Source organism: Hylaeus volcanicus, chromosome 9, assembly GCF_026283585.1.
Source record: "Hylaeus volcanicus isolate JK05 chromosome 9, UHH_iyHylVolc1.0_haploid, whole genome shotgun sequence".
Classification (NCBI taxonomy): Eukaryota; Metazoa; Arthropoda; class Insecta; order Hymenoptera; family Colletidae; genus Hylaeus; species Hylaeus volcanicus.
In genome coordinates, this window is record NC_071984.1 from 2,193,120 (window position 1) to 2,205,023 (window position 11,904).

The 11,904-nt window shown below is 39.7% G+C and overlaps 3 protein-coding genes across 3 annotated transcripts; 2 read left to right on the forward strand and 1 right to left on the reverse strand.

Annotated features, from left to right (window-relative positions):
* The first annotated feature begins 515 nt into the window (after positions 1-515).
* Positions 516-6,726, forward strand: LOC128881743 (pre-mRNA splicing regulator USH1G). The gene is made up of 7 exons (XM_054133035.1): positions 516-1,114; positions 1,943-2,086; positions 2,796-3,068; positions 3,174-3,447; positions 3,510-3,806; positions 3,891-4,089; positions 4,160-6,726. Exons 1-7 carry the CDS (start codon positions 1,092-1,094, stop codon positions 4,429-4,431), a joined length of 1,482 nt encoding a protein of 493 aa, XP_053989010.1. The 5' UTR covers positions 516-1,091; the 3' UTR covers positions 4,432-6,726.
* LOC128881745 (HUWE1-associated protein modifying stress responses) lies at positions 6,143-10,284 on the reverse strand. Its single transcript, XM_054133037.1, has 5 exons — positions 9,704-10,284; positions 9,405-9,476; positions 8,681-8,852; positions 8,429-8,574; positions 6,143-8,221 (listed from the first exon to the last, which is right to left on the reverse strand). The coding sequence occupies exons 1-5, from the start codon at positions 9,894-9,896 to the stop codon at positions 8,079-8,081; spliced, it is 726 nt and encodes a 241-aa protein (XP_053989012.1). The 5' UTR covers positions 9,897-10,284; the 3' UTR covers positions 6,143-8,078.
* Positions 10,285-10,675: 391 nt separating this feature from the next.
* On the forward strand, positions 10,676-11,750 carry LOC128881746 (nuclear envelope phosphatase-regulatory subunit 1). Its single transcript, XM_054133038.1, has 4 exons — positions 10,676-10,975; positions 11,102-11,173; positions 11,231-11,365; positions 11,454-11,750. The coding sequence occupies exons 1-4, from the start codon at positions 10,948-10,950 to the stop codon at positions 11,609-11,611; spliced, it is 393 nt and encodes a 130-aa protein (XP_053989013.1). The 5' UTR covers positions 10,676-10,947; the 3' UTR covers positions 11,612-11,750.
* Positions 11,751-11,904: the final 154 nt, after the last annotated feature.

Consider the following 11,904-nt stretch of genomic DNA (forward strand, 5'->3'; position numbering starts at 1 on the left):
AAAGCTTGTATTGAAAGTATTTCCCACTGTCGTCGCTAAATGGCGCCACTAAGTGAAGGGTCGGTATTCGTTGCTAAATTAAATAACTAGTCTTACTGATGATGAATTTGCCACACTAACTAATATATTGCATCTTTGTATGGCTATGCATCGTATTAGTTACGCATTTAAGGCGAAAAAATAATTTTTCCAAATATAGCGGTGGCGCTGTCTAGTGGCAACAGGCGGAACTATTTTCACTACAAGCTTGGGCGTTTTGCTACCGATGGCCGTAGGATGAAAATTCTGGCGGGAAATTCAACTCTTGATATCAAGAGTACTCGATATGTAATGGGGTATTGCAAATAAGTAAATAAGGAATAGATATATGTACTTTTACTTTCACACTTAACTTTAATTTATCTAATGATACAGAAGAATTTGTCAAGAGTTATGCTTAAGAATTAGAACAATAAAATGTACAATATTGTGTAATTAAACTTAAATACTGATCATACACTTTAACTTAAATACTATTTTTATAATGGAACTACTAATCCTATATATTCGTGTGTAATATCCTATCATGTAATTTATCGTAATCCTTCAAAGGTTTATCCAGGGGAAAGTCTACCATATGGCTCGTCCCTTCGGCGCCATAACGCTTGAAATTATCATAATTCGTCATCTCGTAATTCGTGTTACTTCAATTTCAGAAGGAACCGTACGAGTATTTATTAATTAACTGAGAAATCATGGCGACCAATCAGAATGTGATAACGTTATTTGGCGACTTGCGATTAAAGGGTCTCTAGTGGGGGCAACAGAAGCCATCGCAGTGCAGCCAAGTGCAGCATCTACCTGCCTCTGCCTGCACCTGCACGTACCAGCCTACCACCTTTAATGCCATTCAATGCAGTTCACCGCTGGACGCCATAAACATAAAACACGTGGTTCCTCTATTTCGTCGCAGACATGTACACTTGCTAATTCTCGTCCACGTTATTACTCAAAGGAACCCTTACATAAGAAGTGCCAGGAAGTCCTGTCTACAGGGATGTTTCACCATCGATAACTACTAAGTCTTTGAAGGGATCAAGGAACAGAACAGTATGACGTCCGATAGATTTCATAAGTGAGTTACCATTCCCAGCAGACTGTGCATACTGTATTTTTCTATCATTGGTACTTTGGCTGAGATATTAAGGTGAACCAAAAGTGCCCTCCAATTATCTATTAAAAATTAAACGCAAATTTAATACTTTTATTTAGTCTAAACATTTATCGAAATAGAACATAGAAAGGGGGTTGAAAGTTGAAGAGTATTTTTGAACTACCTTAATATCAAGCGCAAAGCCTAGAAAGCATGCAAGTATCGTAGAATCAGATTTTCGTCTCCCACTGGAATGAAAGTGCTTCCATATGACGACTCTGGTTCGTGATTTTGATGTATCAACTCTGAATTCTCTGTTCACGTGTTCCAGGCGAAGGGGTGATCATGAAACCGAAGTATTACAATCTTGAAATCTAGAAAACTAATCGTAATTCAATAGGAAAATTTCTAGTTCCAGAATCGATGTTGTATTACGATTGGTATCGCTTTTTTTCAGTTTTCAAAGAGATATATAAAAGTACCATATCAACATTTGTAAATAGAATGCTCGTTATAAACAATATATAATAAATTAAGGCAATGTTCTATTTACTCAACAAGTTGCTACTAGGAATCATGTAGTTATAAACAATTCTTTAGTACAGCATGTTTTACATATTCCAAATAGAGTTGCAAAGTAGTTGTAATTCTTATTCTGATTTATTATATATATCGTTCATGCCAGACATCTATCTTCAAAGCTATCTATTTTCTAAATATAAAAATAATTATGTTATATAAATTGTATAGCTTATATAAATATTTTGGTTTCAAAGAAATATCGTTAATTGTTTAATGTTTGATACACAGAGCTGCACGCGGCGGGGCCTTGAACATCTTAAAAGAAGCAACGAAAAAGGATTGCAACGGGCGCGATGAAGGTGGAATGACCCCCACGTTATGGGCGGCCTTTGAAGGTCATATAGATGTTCTGAGACTGCTCGTCGCCAAAGGGTATATTCTCGATGCTCTATTCAATTATAAATACATTCTGAAATATCTATGCAAATCTTACTCCGTCCGTGTCCTTCGTACGCATCGTTTTTAGCAACTCCGTTAAGAATTATTTTTCAAAACTAGTAGTATTCTTACCAAATTTTCCTACTAATTTTTAATAAAAAATCTCCCTATACTACCAGTTATTCATTTCAATACACCATCGTATTTGTGATATTTTTCGAGGAGCAATGCAAGTAATTAGTTATTTCATGATGAATTCATTTTTATTAATTACGTTAATTACGTTCGTTTTTCCTTGGAAAACTTACAGGTGAGGCGGTGTATTGAAATTAATGACCCGATAGTGTAATACACTAAGAAAATAAGGGGAAATAATCAGCTTTTGTGTCAAAGAACGACCCTGAAAGTTGGGCATGTAAAAACAGGAAATACACGCTATAATCTGGCATCAGTCGACCCCATAAACGGAAATTGCAACCAAGCGAATACGATTGGAACAAAAGAACAGGAGGGACGAGTAATTGTTGCCCTCGTCGTGGACACAGATGCCAGATAAAACCATTTCTCCTTTTTTCTTTGTCGAAACTACACGAATAACATTTATTTGAAGTTAAATAGCTCCCCAGACTTAAATAAAACACAGAATAACCAAGAGTCTAAGAGCTTCTACAAGTTAGGACCTGTTTTCTAACTCTTTCCACAGGGGTGACCCAGACAAGACCGATTATTTTGGTAACACAGCCCTCCATCTAGCAGCGGCGAGGGGCCACGAATATTGCGTCAAGTTCCTGGTAAAGTTTGGTTGTAACATTTGGTCATTGGACATAGACAGGCATTCCGCCCGAGACTTGGCTGCCATAAACGGGAGAGAGGTGATCCTCCAATACCTGGATCTCGCTCAGGCCGACCAGGAACTGAACAACCGGAAGAAAAGTAGAATACTCAGAGAGAAGGCTGAGAAAGATGCAGAGAAAAGGTATGTTCGAAAAGTAAAGACTATAGAAATACTAGTACGAATGTACTTTCAATTAGAATATATATAATAATCTCCGTAAAATCATGGTAAACATTTCGTAAACAGACTGAAGGAGTACATGAAGAAACAGAAAATGGCGGAGATCAAAGCTGAGAAGGAGCAGAAGAAGCTGTCGAGGGACAGAACGAAACTGGACTTGGCTACAGTGAACGAAGCAGGCGTTCCAGCTCAGAAACCCGGTATATTGACCTTCAAAGGTCGAGTCAAGCCTTCACCAACGTTCAGCGACATCGTTGGCACTACTACGAAGAAGCACGGCAGTGCAGTCTGCAGAAAGGCACTGGCTAGGAAGGCAGTCGACGACTTCAAAGTTGTAGAGGTAAACTATTCGTACTGCAGCACAGAATCGAGCCTTCCTATACTGAAATTTCACACGTTTAGATCGAAGTGAACGGGAAGAAGTCGATTCGCAGCTTGACCGGGCTGCGAAGGGACTCTGAGGTGATATACGTAGGAACCTACGAGACGCAGGCCCAGCAAATTGGAAGACGTGGTAGAATCTCTGATGTCTGGGGCACTCTTAGCAAGGCTCAAAGCACTCCTGACCTCCTAGGCGACCGTAGCTTCGACCAAGGGAACGCAGAAGACTTGAACGATGTCGGGAATTCTAGCTTCTTGCAAGAACCTGCGAGCATTTTCAATCGACCAGGATTTGGATCCGTAGCGTTTAGACGACCAGTAAGTTTGTCAAGCGTCGATATAACGGACAACGGAACCAAGATACTAATAGAATAGAAATACTAATTTGTCTATCGCCTGCAGATAACAACTCTGGAGAGCCTACCAGTTCCCCAATTAGACGCCCACCAGCAAAACGGCAACTCCTGCCTGAGCGGTTCGATAAATGGCTCCCTGAATGGCCATCGAGTCGGCTCCAATGGGCACAACGAAGAGATCAGTATAGGAAGCGCGGGTAGCTTGGCTCGAAGACAGAGCATGTGGGACGACGACTTACTTTCAGGCAAGAATTCTATTCAACTAACGCATGTTTATATTCCAAGCTTGAATTAAAACCTAATGTGCGATTGCAGAAGAGGAAGAGGAAGAAGAAGAAGAAGAAGAAGAGACTGACGAGGAATGGACTCCCTTACAGAGATTCCTAGTTGCCAATAACCTTTCGTCCATACATCCCATTTTGGAATCCGAGCAAATAGATCTGGAAGCATTGATGCTGCTCACTGAAACTGATATCGCGGCTCTGAAGCTCCCCTTGGGACCCAAGAGGAAGCTGATGAACGCTATAGCGAATAGGAAAAGGGCTCTGGACGCCCCCCAGAACGTTATAAAAGACAGCAGATTGTAGAATTAATTGCAAAATGAAAGGGAAACGAGGAAGAAAATGCCTGAGTGCCTTACGAAGTGTCTTACGTAACGTAGAGTAACTTGGGAAAATATAAAAATTAGTAATTCCTTCGATCAAAGGGTCCGTAAACCCGAGAGATTATTATCTTTCTAGTTCGAGCACCAGATTTGAGAATGCATCGCGCTGTTTGTTTGCCATTCTTCACAATTTTTAAGTAACTTTAATCATCGCCATGACACTGCAAATAGTTCATCGCACGAAGCCTTAGCTGTAATAATTCTTGTACTGTGTACAGTGCCTTACACGTATTTTAAGTCTACGATAAGGAAGAATGAAATTTTTGTTCTTATTGCGCATTTGTTACATAAGTAAAACGAATTTTATACAAAGTGTACAGAGCCAACGAATCAAATAAAAGAATGTAAATAACTAACGTTTAATACAGCGGATCAATGTAATAATAATTATCCTACGAAACATTTCGATACCCGAGACGACGAGGTAATAATTATTTTGTTAAAAATCTTTGTAATTTTATTTGTAAATCATTATCTTACAAACAAGGGGACGCAAAAATATAGAAGCTTCTTGTGTTCGCAGAAAATAACAGCACCATTTCTCACCTCGCCGCGAACATAAACGATCGGTTACATCGCGGATCTTTCCTGTTAGTGCGAATATAATAGAAGATACGCTCGACGTGTATCGTAATAAAGAAAGAGGCTCGTAGACAAATTTCTCGGCGCCCCGGTGCTCCTAACAGTTGTACGATCAGCGTACCAACTAATTACTGTGAAAGAGACACGATACAGAAGCCGCGATTCCGTCTTACTTCCTGAGGCTGTCGGATCAATCGATTAACCAATCATAAATATTATATTATATTTATTTATCCTATCGCTTCTAGACAGCTATCAATTCATCAAAAGTTCAATGTAAAAAGAAGTCGATTTGCTTTCTCTTTCTTTTGTTTAAATATTAATCGATTAATTTCAGGGGCCTGTAAAGCTACCTTGCCTAATTCTATGCGAATACACAACAATCGATTTTACATTAGTGGCAAATCCTTCATCGGGAACTCCTCTTTTGGCAACGAATATAAATCAAACGGTTCCATAAAGTAGAACGTGAAAGACGTGTTGTTCGTACTCTTTCCTAATGATTTACAATCCTCCAAAAAATCGCTCGCAAAGAGTAAAATAAATCACGCGCTAAGACGTAAACAGCGAGGAATTTAAACTGAACTGTTTATTCTCTGAAACCTTCGCGTACATTATCTGTATACGAGTCGACAGAAATCGATTCGACGTAACAGAGCACAGATTGCGTCGTGCTGTTCAAGGAAAATGCCAATTTTATTGATCGCGACTCTATCGAATATAGAGAAACAAACTTTCCTTTCAAGACCAATAAGAAAGAGCTTTCGGACTATAAAAAACACAAAGACATCTACCGATAAAAACAAAGGAGAAAAAAAACTCAAGTGTCTGTATAAAATGACTCGACGTTTCCCATCATCAAGCATATTCTTCTTATCGTTAATGTATTCTAATGTATTCCTAAGTATGGCATCTTTAGTGTGTGTGTTTCTTTTTCTGTGTATGCTTTCTAGAGTCGCACCTTTGCACTTGTGAAAGAAAATCCACAGGATCGATTGCCAAAGAATCTTTGATTGAAGGAGGAAACCGACTGGCATTAAAAAAAATTTGGAAAAGAATCGAAAAGCGTGTATTTAAATTTCACAAGGTACAAAGTTACTCCGGTCGTCGTATTTTACAATTCCCTTGGAATGGAACTTTCGAGTTCGTCGAAAAAGTAAATTCAATCGTTGGAGTTCACTTAACTGCCGAGATTACACGATAAATATTATTAAAGCTATAGTAGTCAATATTAATGATAATAATATTTAGCAATACCTCTAAAGCTATCATCGTTATGAACGTATGTTATATATTTACAACTGAACTCTTTTTTTTCTTAGTGCTCTAACAATTTCGAGAAGAAGAAAACAAACGAACAAGCCAGCTTCTAAATGAGTTTAGAAGAACGAAATGAAGGAAAGCAGGAACTAGGAGATAGGAGAAAAACGTCCAATTTCAGAGTTAAATAAATTTCTTCAAGTTCCTCTAAGTTCCTTGTAGGTTTCGTCGACCTTCGAAATTCAGATAGAAGCAGGACGAGGTACGGTGCCTAGAAATAATTATTAAAATATACATGTACAGTTATTTGAGGCATCCACGGCCCTTTTTCACCCGCGCGAATACGATTAGAATAGATATATAAAAATTACAAAAACGAAAGGAATACAGAAACAACTATATATATATATATATAATTTATATATATATATATATATATATATAAAATTTATATATACATATACATTATATATTATCCAAAAGACAGTTTTATAGTTACTCTACATATATAGAAGTCGTACAACAATGCAAATCCCTTGTTCATGAGAGCGGTGAAGAGAATTTATAAGACTACAGAAACCAAACAATTTATCAACATATTCTTTTTCTATTCCGTTTACAGCTAACGAAAACCGTACAGAGACCATGATAGAGGCATAGCGTGACACACCTGGTGCAACAAACGACGAGAAAGCCTACAGATATCACTTCGACTCAGACTTTAGCCAGTTATCACCAAAATCTTCCAAAATATCAATTATCTATGATCACTTAATAATCATAACAACATTATTATAATAAAATCAGAGGCGATCCTTTGGCGAATCAAAGAATATTTTACAAACGTTTCCCTCCCTGTCCCCTTTTTTTAAAGTTACCACCGTGGACAGAATAATACAGTTATTAAATATTACATCACCGTTTCATTGTTAAATATACCATTCGAACGTGTTTACAATTTACCGTGAGGTGGCTACCGCGTGTTTTTAGCTACCAGCTGCTGGATACAAACATACACAGTGATCATGTGTATTCGTACGCAACTTTCAACATATTATGGCACATCAGCTTGACGCAAAAGTAATTTCCTTTCTTTCTATTTTTCCATTTAATATTGCAATGAATTTCTATATAAAGCTGATCGTGTTATACACGATCTAGAAATGCGAATATTCGATAAATATCGTTTTTTCGATAGCTACCACACAGAAAACGAAATTACTTTTGCAGTAACCCGATATACAACATGTGAATCAACCGATAATCATTTATACAGACCTCTCCGTATACAAAAAACGATGACAATTCTCCCTCTCTAATTACTTTGAATGGTACTCCGTAACACGTTCGCATCAGTCTCGCTGCTTGCATAAATAAATAAATAATTTCAAAGCAAACAACAGCGATTCCTATGGATTGTAATTTCATGTATAGAGCCACGACCTCCACAAATAACTGTAGATTTGATATTACGCTACTCTCCGTAGTTAATCGCCTTAACGTTAATTATTCAAATCAGAACTGTTGTGTAAAACTTACGAAACTCGACGAGATATTTCAAGTGCGAGAACTCACGAGCGTTCTCCGTGGCGATGCAAACCACTGTTTCTCTCAAATGATTTCGTTTAAATGGGATCTACGCGGGAGGAGGGGGATGAACCGTTAATAATTAATCGATTAATTAATGGGGAAACAAGGGAGCGAGGTCGCTTTACACGTAGCGCGCCGTTACATGAAACGCGAACGTTTGTGCGTGGGGGATCCCATATCCACGTCGTGCGAAGCTGGCCGTTTGTGATGTCTGGCAAACTCGCTGCTGATGAAGGCTGACAACTCAGCTTGCCTTCCAGTACGCCGAGACATTGGCGAACCTATCCAAAATATCCCAGTTACAACAGACACAAGGATTGCATGATTCTATCCCTAACTGTTATCGAGGATATACAAAATACTGCGTACCAGAATCTCGAAGTCAAACACAAAATACCAGGAAAAGTTTGTAAACAGTTTAAAAAGCTCAAGATTCATTGTATACAAACATATTCCTAGTCGTTCAATGATAGACGAATAATTCTCACCAGACAATGAGATCGCTTCCCTAAATGTGTGCAACTCAGGATCAGGATCGTTCCCAGTCATTGGTGTGGGTGCCACCACCATAGTTGGTGTTGAACTCTGAGAAGGAGGAGAACCGCACACCATCATCCTCGGTTTAGGTGAACTCCTGAAAGTTACGATGCAGCTTCATTTTTAATCTGTACCGAGTTCCGCGCAGACGTAACGTCTTACAAAAGGAATCAGGGTTGCTTGCAATTTATAGGAGGGCTTACCTGTGCGAATGCGGTCGTGGCGGTGGTGACTTTCCAGCGAGATACGCCAACAGGTCTTCCCTACGAATCGTACGTCTCTTTTTCCTGGCCCAGTTCATTATTTCTTTGCTACGCTTCTGTCGACCCATTTCTATGCTTAGCTCGCTGCAACGACGCATACTGTCCACAGAATCTGTTGGAATGCAACCATGGTTCTGACAATGTCTCTGACATTAGTTTGGATACGTAAAGTTATTCTCAAAGTCTTAAAGCGGGACTCAACTTTAAACTATGACCGGTACAAGAGATATGGTGACGCTTGGAATCCAAGACTTTACTTCTGTCGGTATGTAAAGGTACGGAAAATATGAAAATAAAATGAAGTTTAAGTACCAATCCGAGTATAAAATTATTTTAGGTTAGAGGTTCGAAGATTGGAGGCTGCAAAGGGTTAAAAATTCACGAGTTTAACAGCTGACCTTCAGGCTTAGTCAGCTGTGCAGAGACGTGTCATCGCTGTGTACAAATGAGTAACTACTGCAGAAAAGGATGATCGAATAGCCCGTTGGAGGGGGAGGAGGAGGGGTATGCAAGACGTGCGGAAGGAGGAGAAAAAAGAATACAGGAAGAGAGAGGGACAAGGAAAGATGTATCAGGCAAGAAAGGCGAGAGGAGGGGGGAAGCTGAGATCGAAGGTTTATCTTGGCAGCGTTGTTGACAAGAGAAACCAAAGAAGTGCACGCACCTTTGTACAACGATGTGACGGTCCCCGCGGCGATCTGAAAGGGCAGCCAGAGAGATACACCCTGGGTCCGATCTGTAAAAAGAACAAGTTCGAAAGGGGCCTAATTACGCGGCTAGATCGATATGCATATACGCAGGGGGGGATAAAGGAAACAGAAGGAAACGAGGGGCAAGAAGAGTGACATGTCTCGTGCGTCGCACAAAATGGATGTCACTAAAAATGGTAACGACGTGCGAGATTCGCTCGGTGTTACTCGCAGGGTCGAACAGGGAGGGTGTACGAGGTATTATCGTTCTCGCCTTTGTACAGCTGGGCGATGGCCGACGCTGTGGACTGAAAGCTCGTCCACATCTGTTGAGAGTAGAGTTCTTTCTCGTTGTGCAGTTGGGTTTCGTAATCTGGCTCAGTTTCGAGCGCCTCGACGCACTGTTGCTCCCAATTGCTGTAAAAGAGGTCCATTATGGGATCCTCCTCGCTTCGGTCGTCGCTCATGGCTCGCCGTGTCCTCGAGACTCCTGTGCTCTGTGTTCACGCCTTATCCACCGCACACGTACATATACATACACGCACACACGCACACACGCACCCGCGACCACAGGGAAAATCGTGTAACCCTAAACTCTGCCTTCTCGTTCCCCGTTTACTGGCTGATTCGACTTTTTAGTACCTCACGTAACGCGAACGGTGTTTGCTCGCTGCACGCCAACCCGAGTCAGGTCGCGGCCATTACGATGTGCCTCGCTCGAGGATCGCACGAAACACGAAATACGAATCGCCAGCGACGAAGAACGAGCTGAACCAACGATACATAATCCCTTTTCACCCCCCGGACCAACGACCATAGACGTACAGAGACAGACTGAGACAGCGCGCTATTGCGAGAAGGAGAGGGCTACCGACGAGACCGAAGGACAGAGATACCGTGCTCGTCCACCTCTCTTCGTCGCACACCAACCAATGGAGGGGGAACAGTCTATCGGCCCCCACCCTTCCTTCATACATGCGCATTATATTTCGAAAATCACGAGTCAGGAATTCTGGTTGTACTCGCTTTTTTTTTTTATAAATTTGCCTTCTTATATTTCGAAATACAACACATTGTACACGTGTCGATACTTATCGTAACGTGGTAAGTAAAATGGAGAATGGCGCCATCTAGCAGCGATCCCTAGGAAACACGCTATCGCCATCTAGCGACGAAATCTTAAGTTACGGATGACGGTAGAGTAGAAACGCGACTTTACCATCTAGCAAATACAGCGCATACGCAATCAAAACTCGAAAAACCGCCAAGGTTTCGCATCTACAAAAGTACTCTACATTGAGCGTATGCAACCCAAGTTGGGTTTATGTATTTATGCATATTTTCACAAAATTGTTGCGTTGAACTGAAATTATGGAGAAGAAAATATCAACGAGACGGCCAGTAAAAGATGATTGATATCGGATAATTAATTTCATTTAACTTTATCGCAAACGATAGTATCCGATATCATTGTTTTGTTTTGCACCCTGATCAAATACATGTATGAAATAGATAAAAATGTCTTTAGATCAAACGGTTTGCGAAGGTAAAAATACTGAACTGCTATTTATTTATCATTATCTCAGTGAAAACTGAAAACATGTAACGATAGCGAATGAACAATTTTGAGGTTAGTTTAACAATTCTTTCGTAACTCTCTTATCACTTTCAGACTTGAAAGCTTTTGAAAGACGTCTCACAGAAGTGATTGCCAGTTTGCAGCCCGCTACCTTACGATGGAGAAGTATGTTTCTTTGATCCTATTTATAGATGTTACATTTAAACGTAATGTTACTTTCAGTACTCCTGGGTTTCATTTCTGTTTGCACCGCTGTTGGCGCGTGGCATTGGCTAACGGATCCCAATACATCAGCTGTATCATTTACTGAAAGCCTATGCAATCACCCATTTTTTGCAATCGCTAGCATTATTTTAGGTAAGTTTGATCAATGCTGAATTAGAAGAAAAATAAGAACAGAACTGCGATTGCTAGTTTGTACAAGCTAAATATCAATTAATTTCAGTGATACTATTCATGATGGGAGTTCACAGACGGGTAATAGCACCGAGTATAATAACTCAGAGAGCCAGAAGCGTTCTTGGTGATTTTAATATGAGTTGCGACGATACTGGGAAACTCATTCTTAAACCAACAAGACCACCCCATCCACATGAAACTTAAGAACATATTCGTACAATTTATGATAATTCCTATAACAATTCGTTATATTACATATAAGTTAGCATAAAGATTTTCCAAAGTGTATAATATTTAGTTGCGAGAATGTATTGCTAAAACATTAAATATTTTTATAAATATTCTTATTTATTGTATTGTACTGTGATACGAAAAGTTACGAATGCGTACGTAAATTAATGCGTTAACCTTCGATTAAATAAGCGTACAACTCTTGCCAGATACACTTGCCAAGAGTTATAAAACGAGTTAAAGTAATTGTATGATATTATTGTTCG

Bases quoted from the DNA above. Each gene is read 5' to 3' on its own strand.
- LOC128881743 (XM_054133035.1), top strand. From the start codon at position 1,092: ATGACGTCCGATAGATTTCATAA. The intron at 1,115-1,942 runs GTGAGTTACCAT...TTTGATACACAG, and splicing joins ACGTCCGATAGATTTCATAA to AGCTGCACGCGGCGGGGCCT. The intron at 4,090-4,159 runs GCAAGAATTCTA...GTGCGATTGCAG, and splicing joins GGACGACGACTTACTTTCAG to AAGAGGAAGAGGAAGAAGAA.
- LOC128881745 (XM_054133037.1), bottom strand. From the start codon at position 9,896: ATGAGCGACGACCGAAGCGAGGAGGATCCCATAATGGACCTCTTTTAC. The intron at 9,477-9,703 runs GCGAGAACGATA...TTCTTTTTACAG, and splicing joins CATCGCCCAGCTGTACAAAG to ATCGGACCCAGGGTGTATCT. The intron at 8,575-8,680 runs GTAAGCCCTCCT...CGTAACTTTCAG, and splicing joins CCACGACCGCATTCGCACAG to GAGTTCACCTAAACCGAGGA.
- LOC128881746 (XM_054133038.1), top strand. From the start codon at position 10,948: ATGTCTTTAGATCAAACGGTTTGCGAAG. The intron at 10,976-11,101 runs GTAAAAATACTG...TATCACTTTCAG, and splicing joins AGATCAAACGGTTTGCGAAG to ACTTGAAAGCTTTTGAAAGA. The intron at 11,366-11,453 runs GTAAGTTTGATC...AATTAATTTCAG, and splicing joins AATCGCTAGCATTATTTTAG to TGATACTATTCATGATGGGA.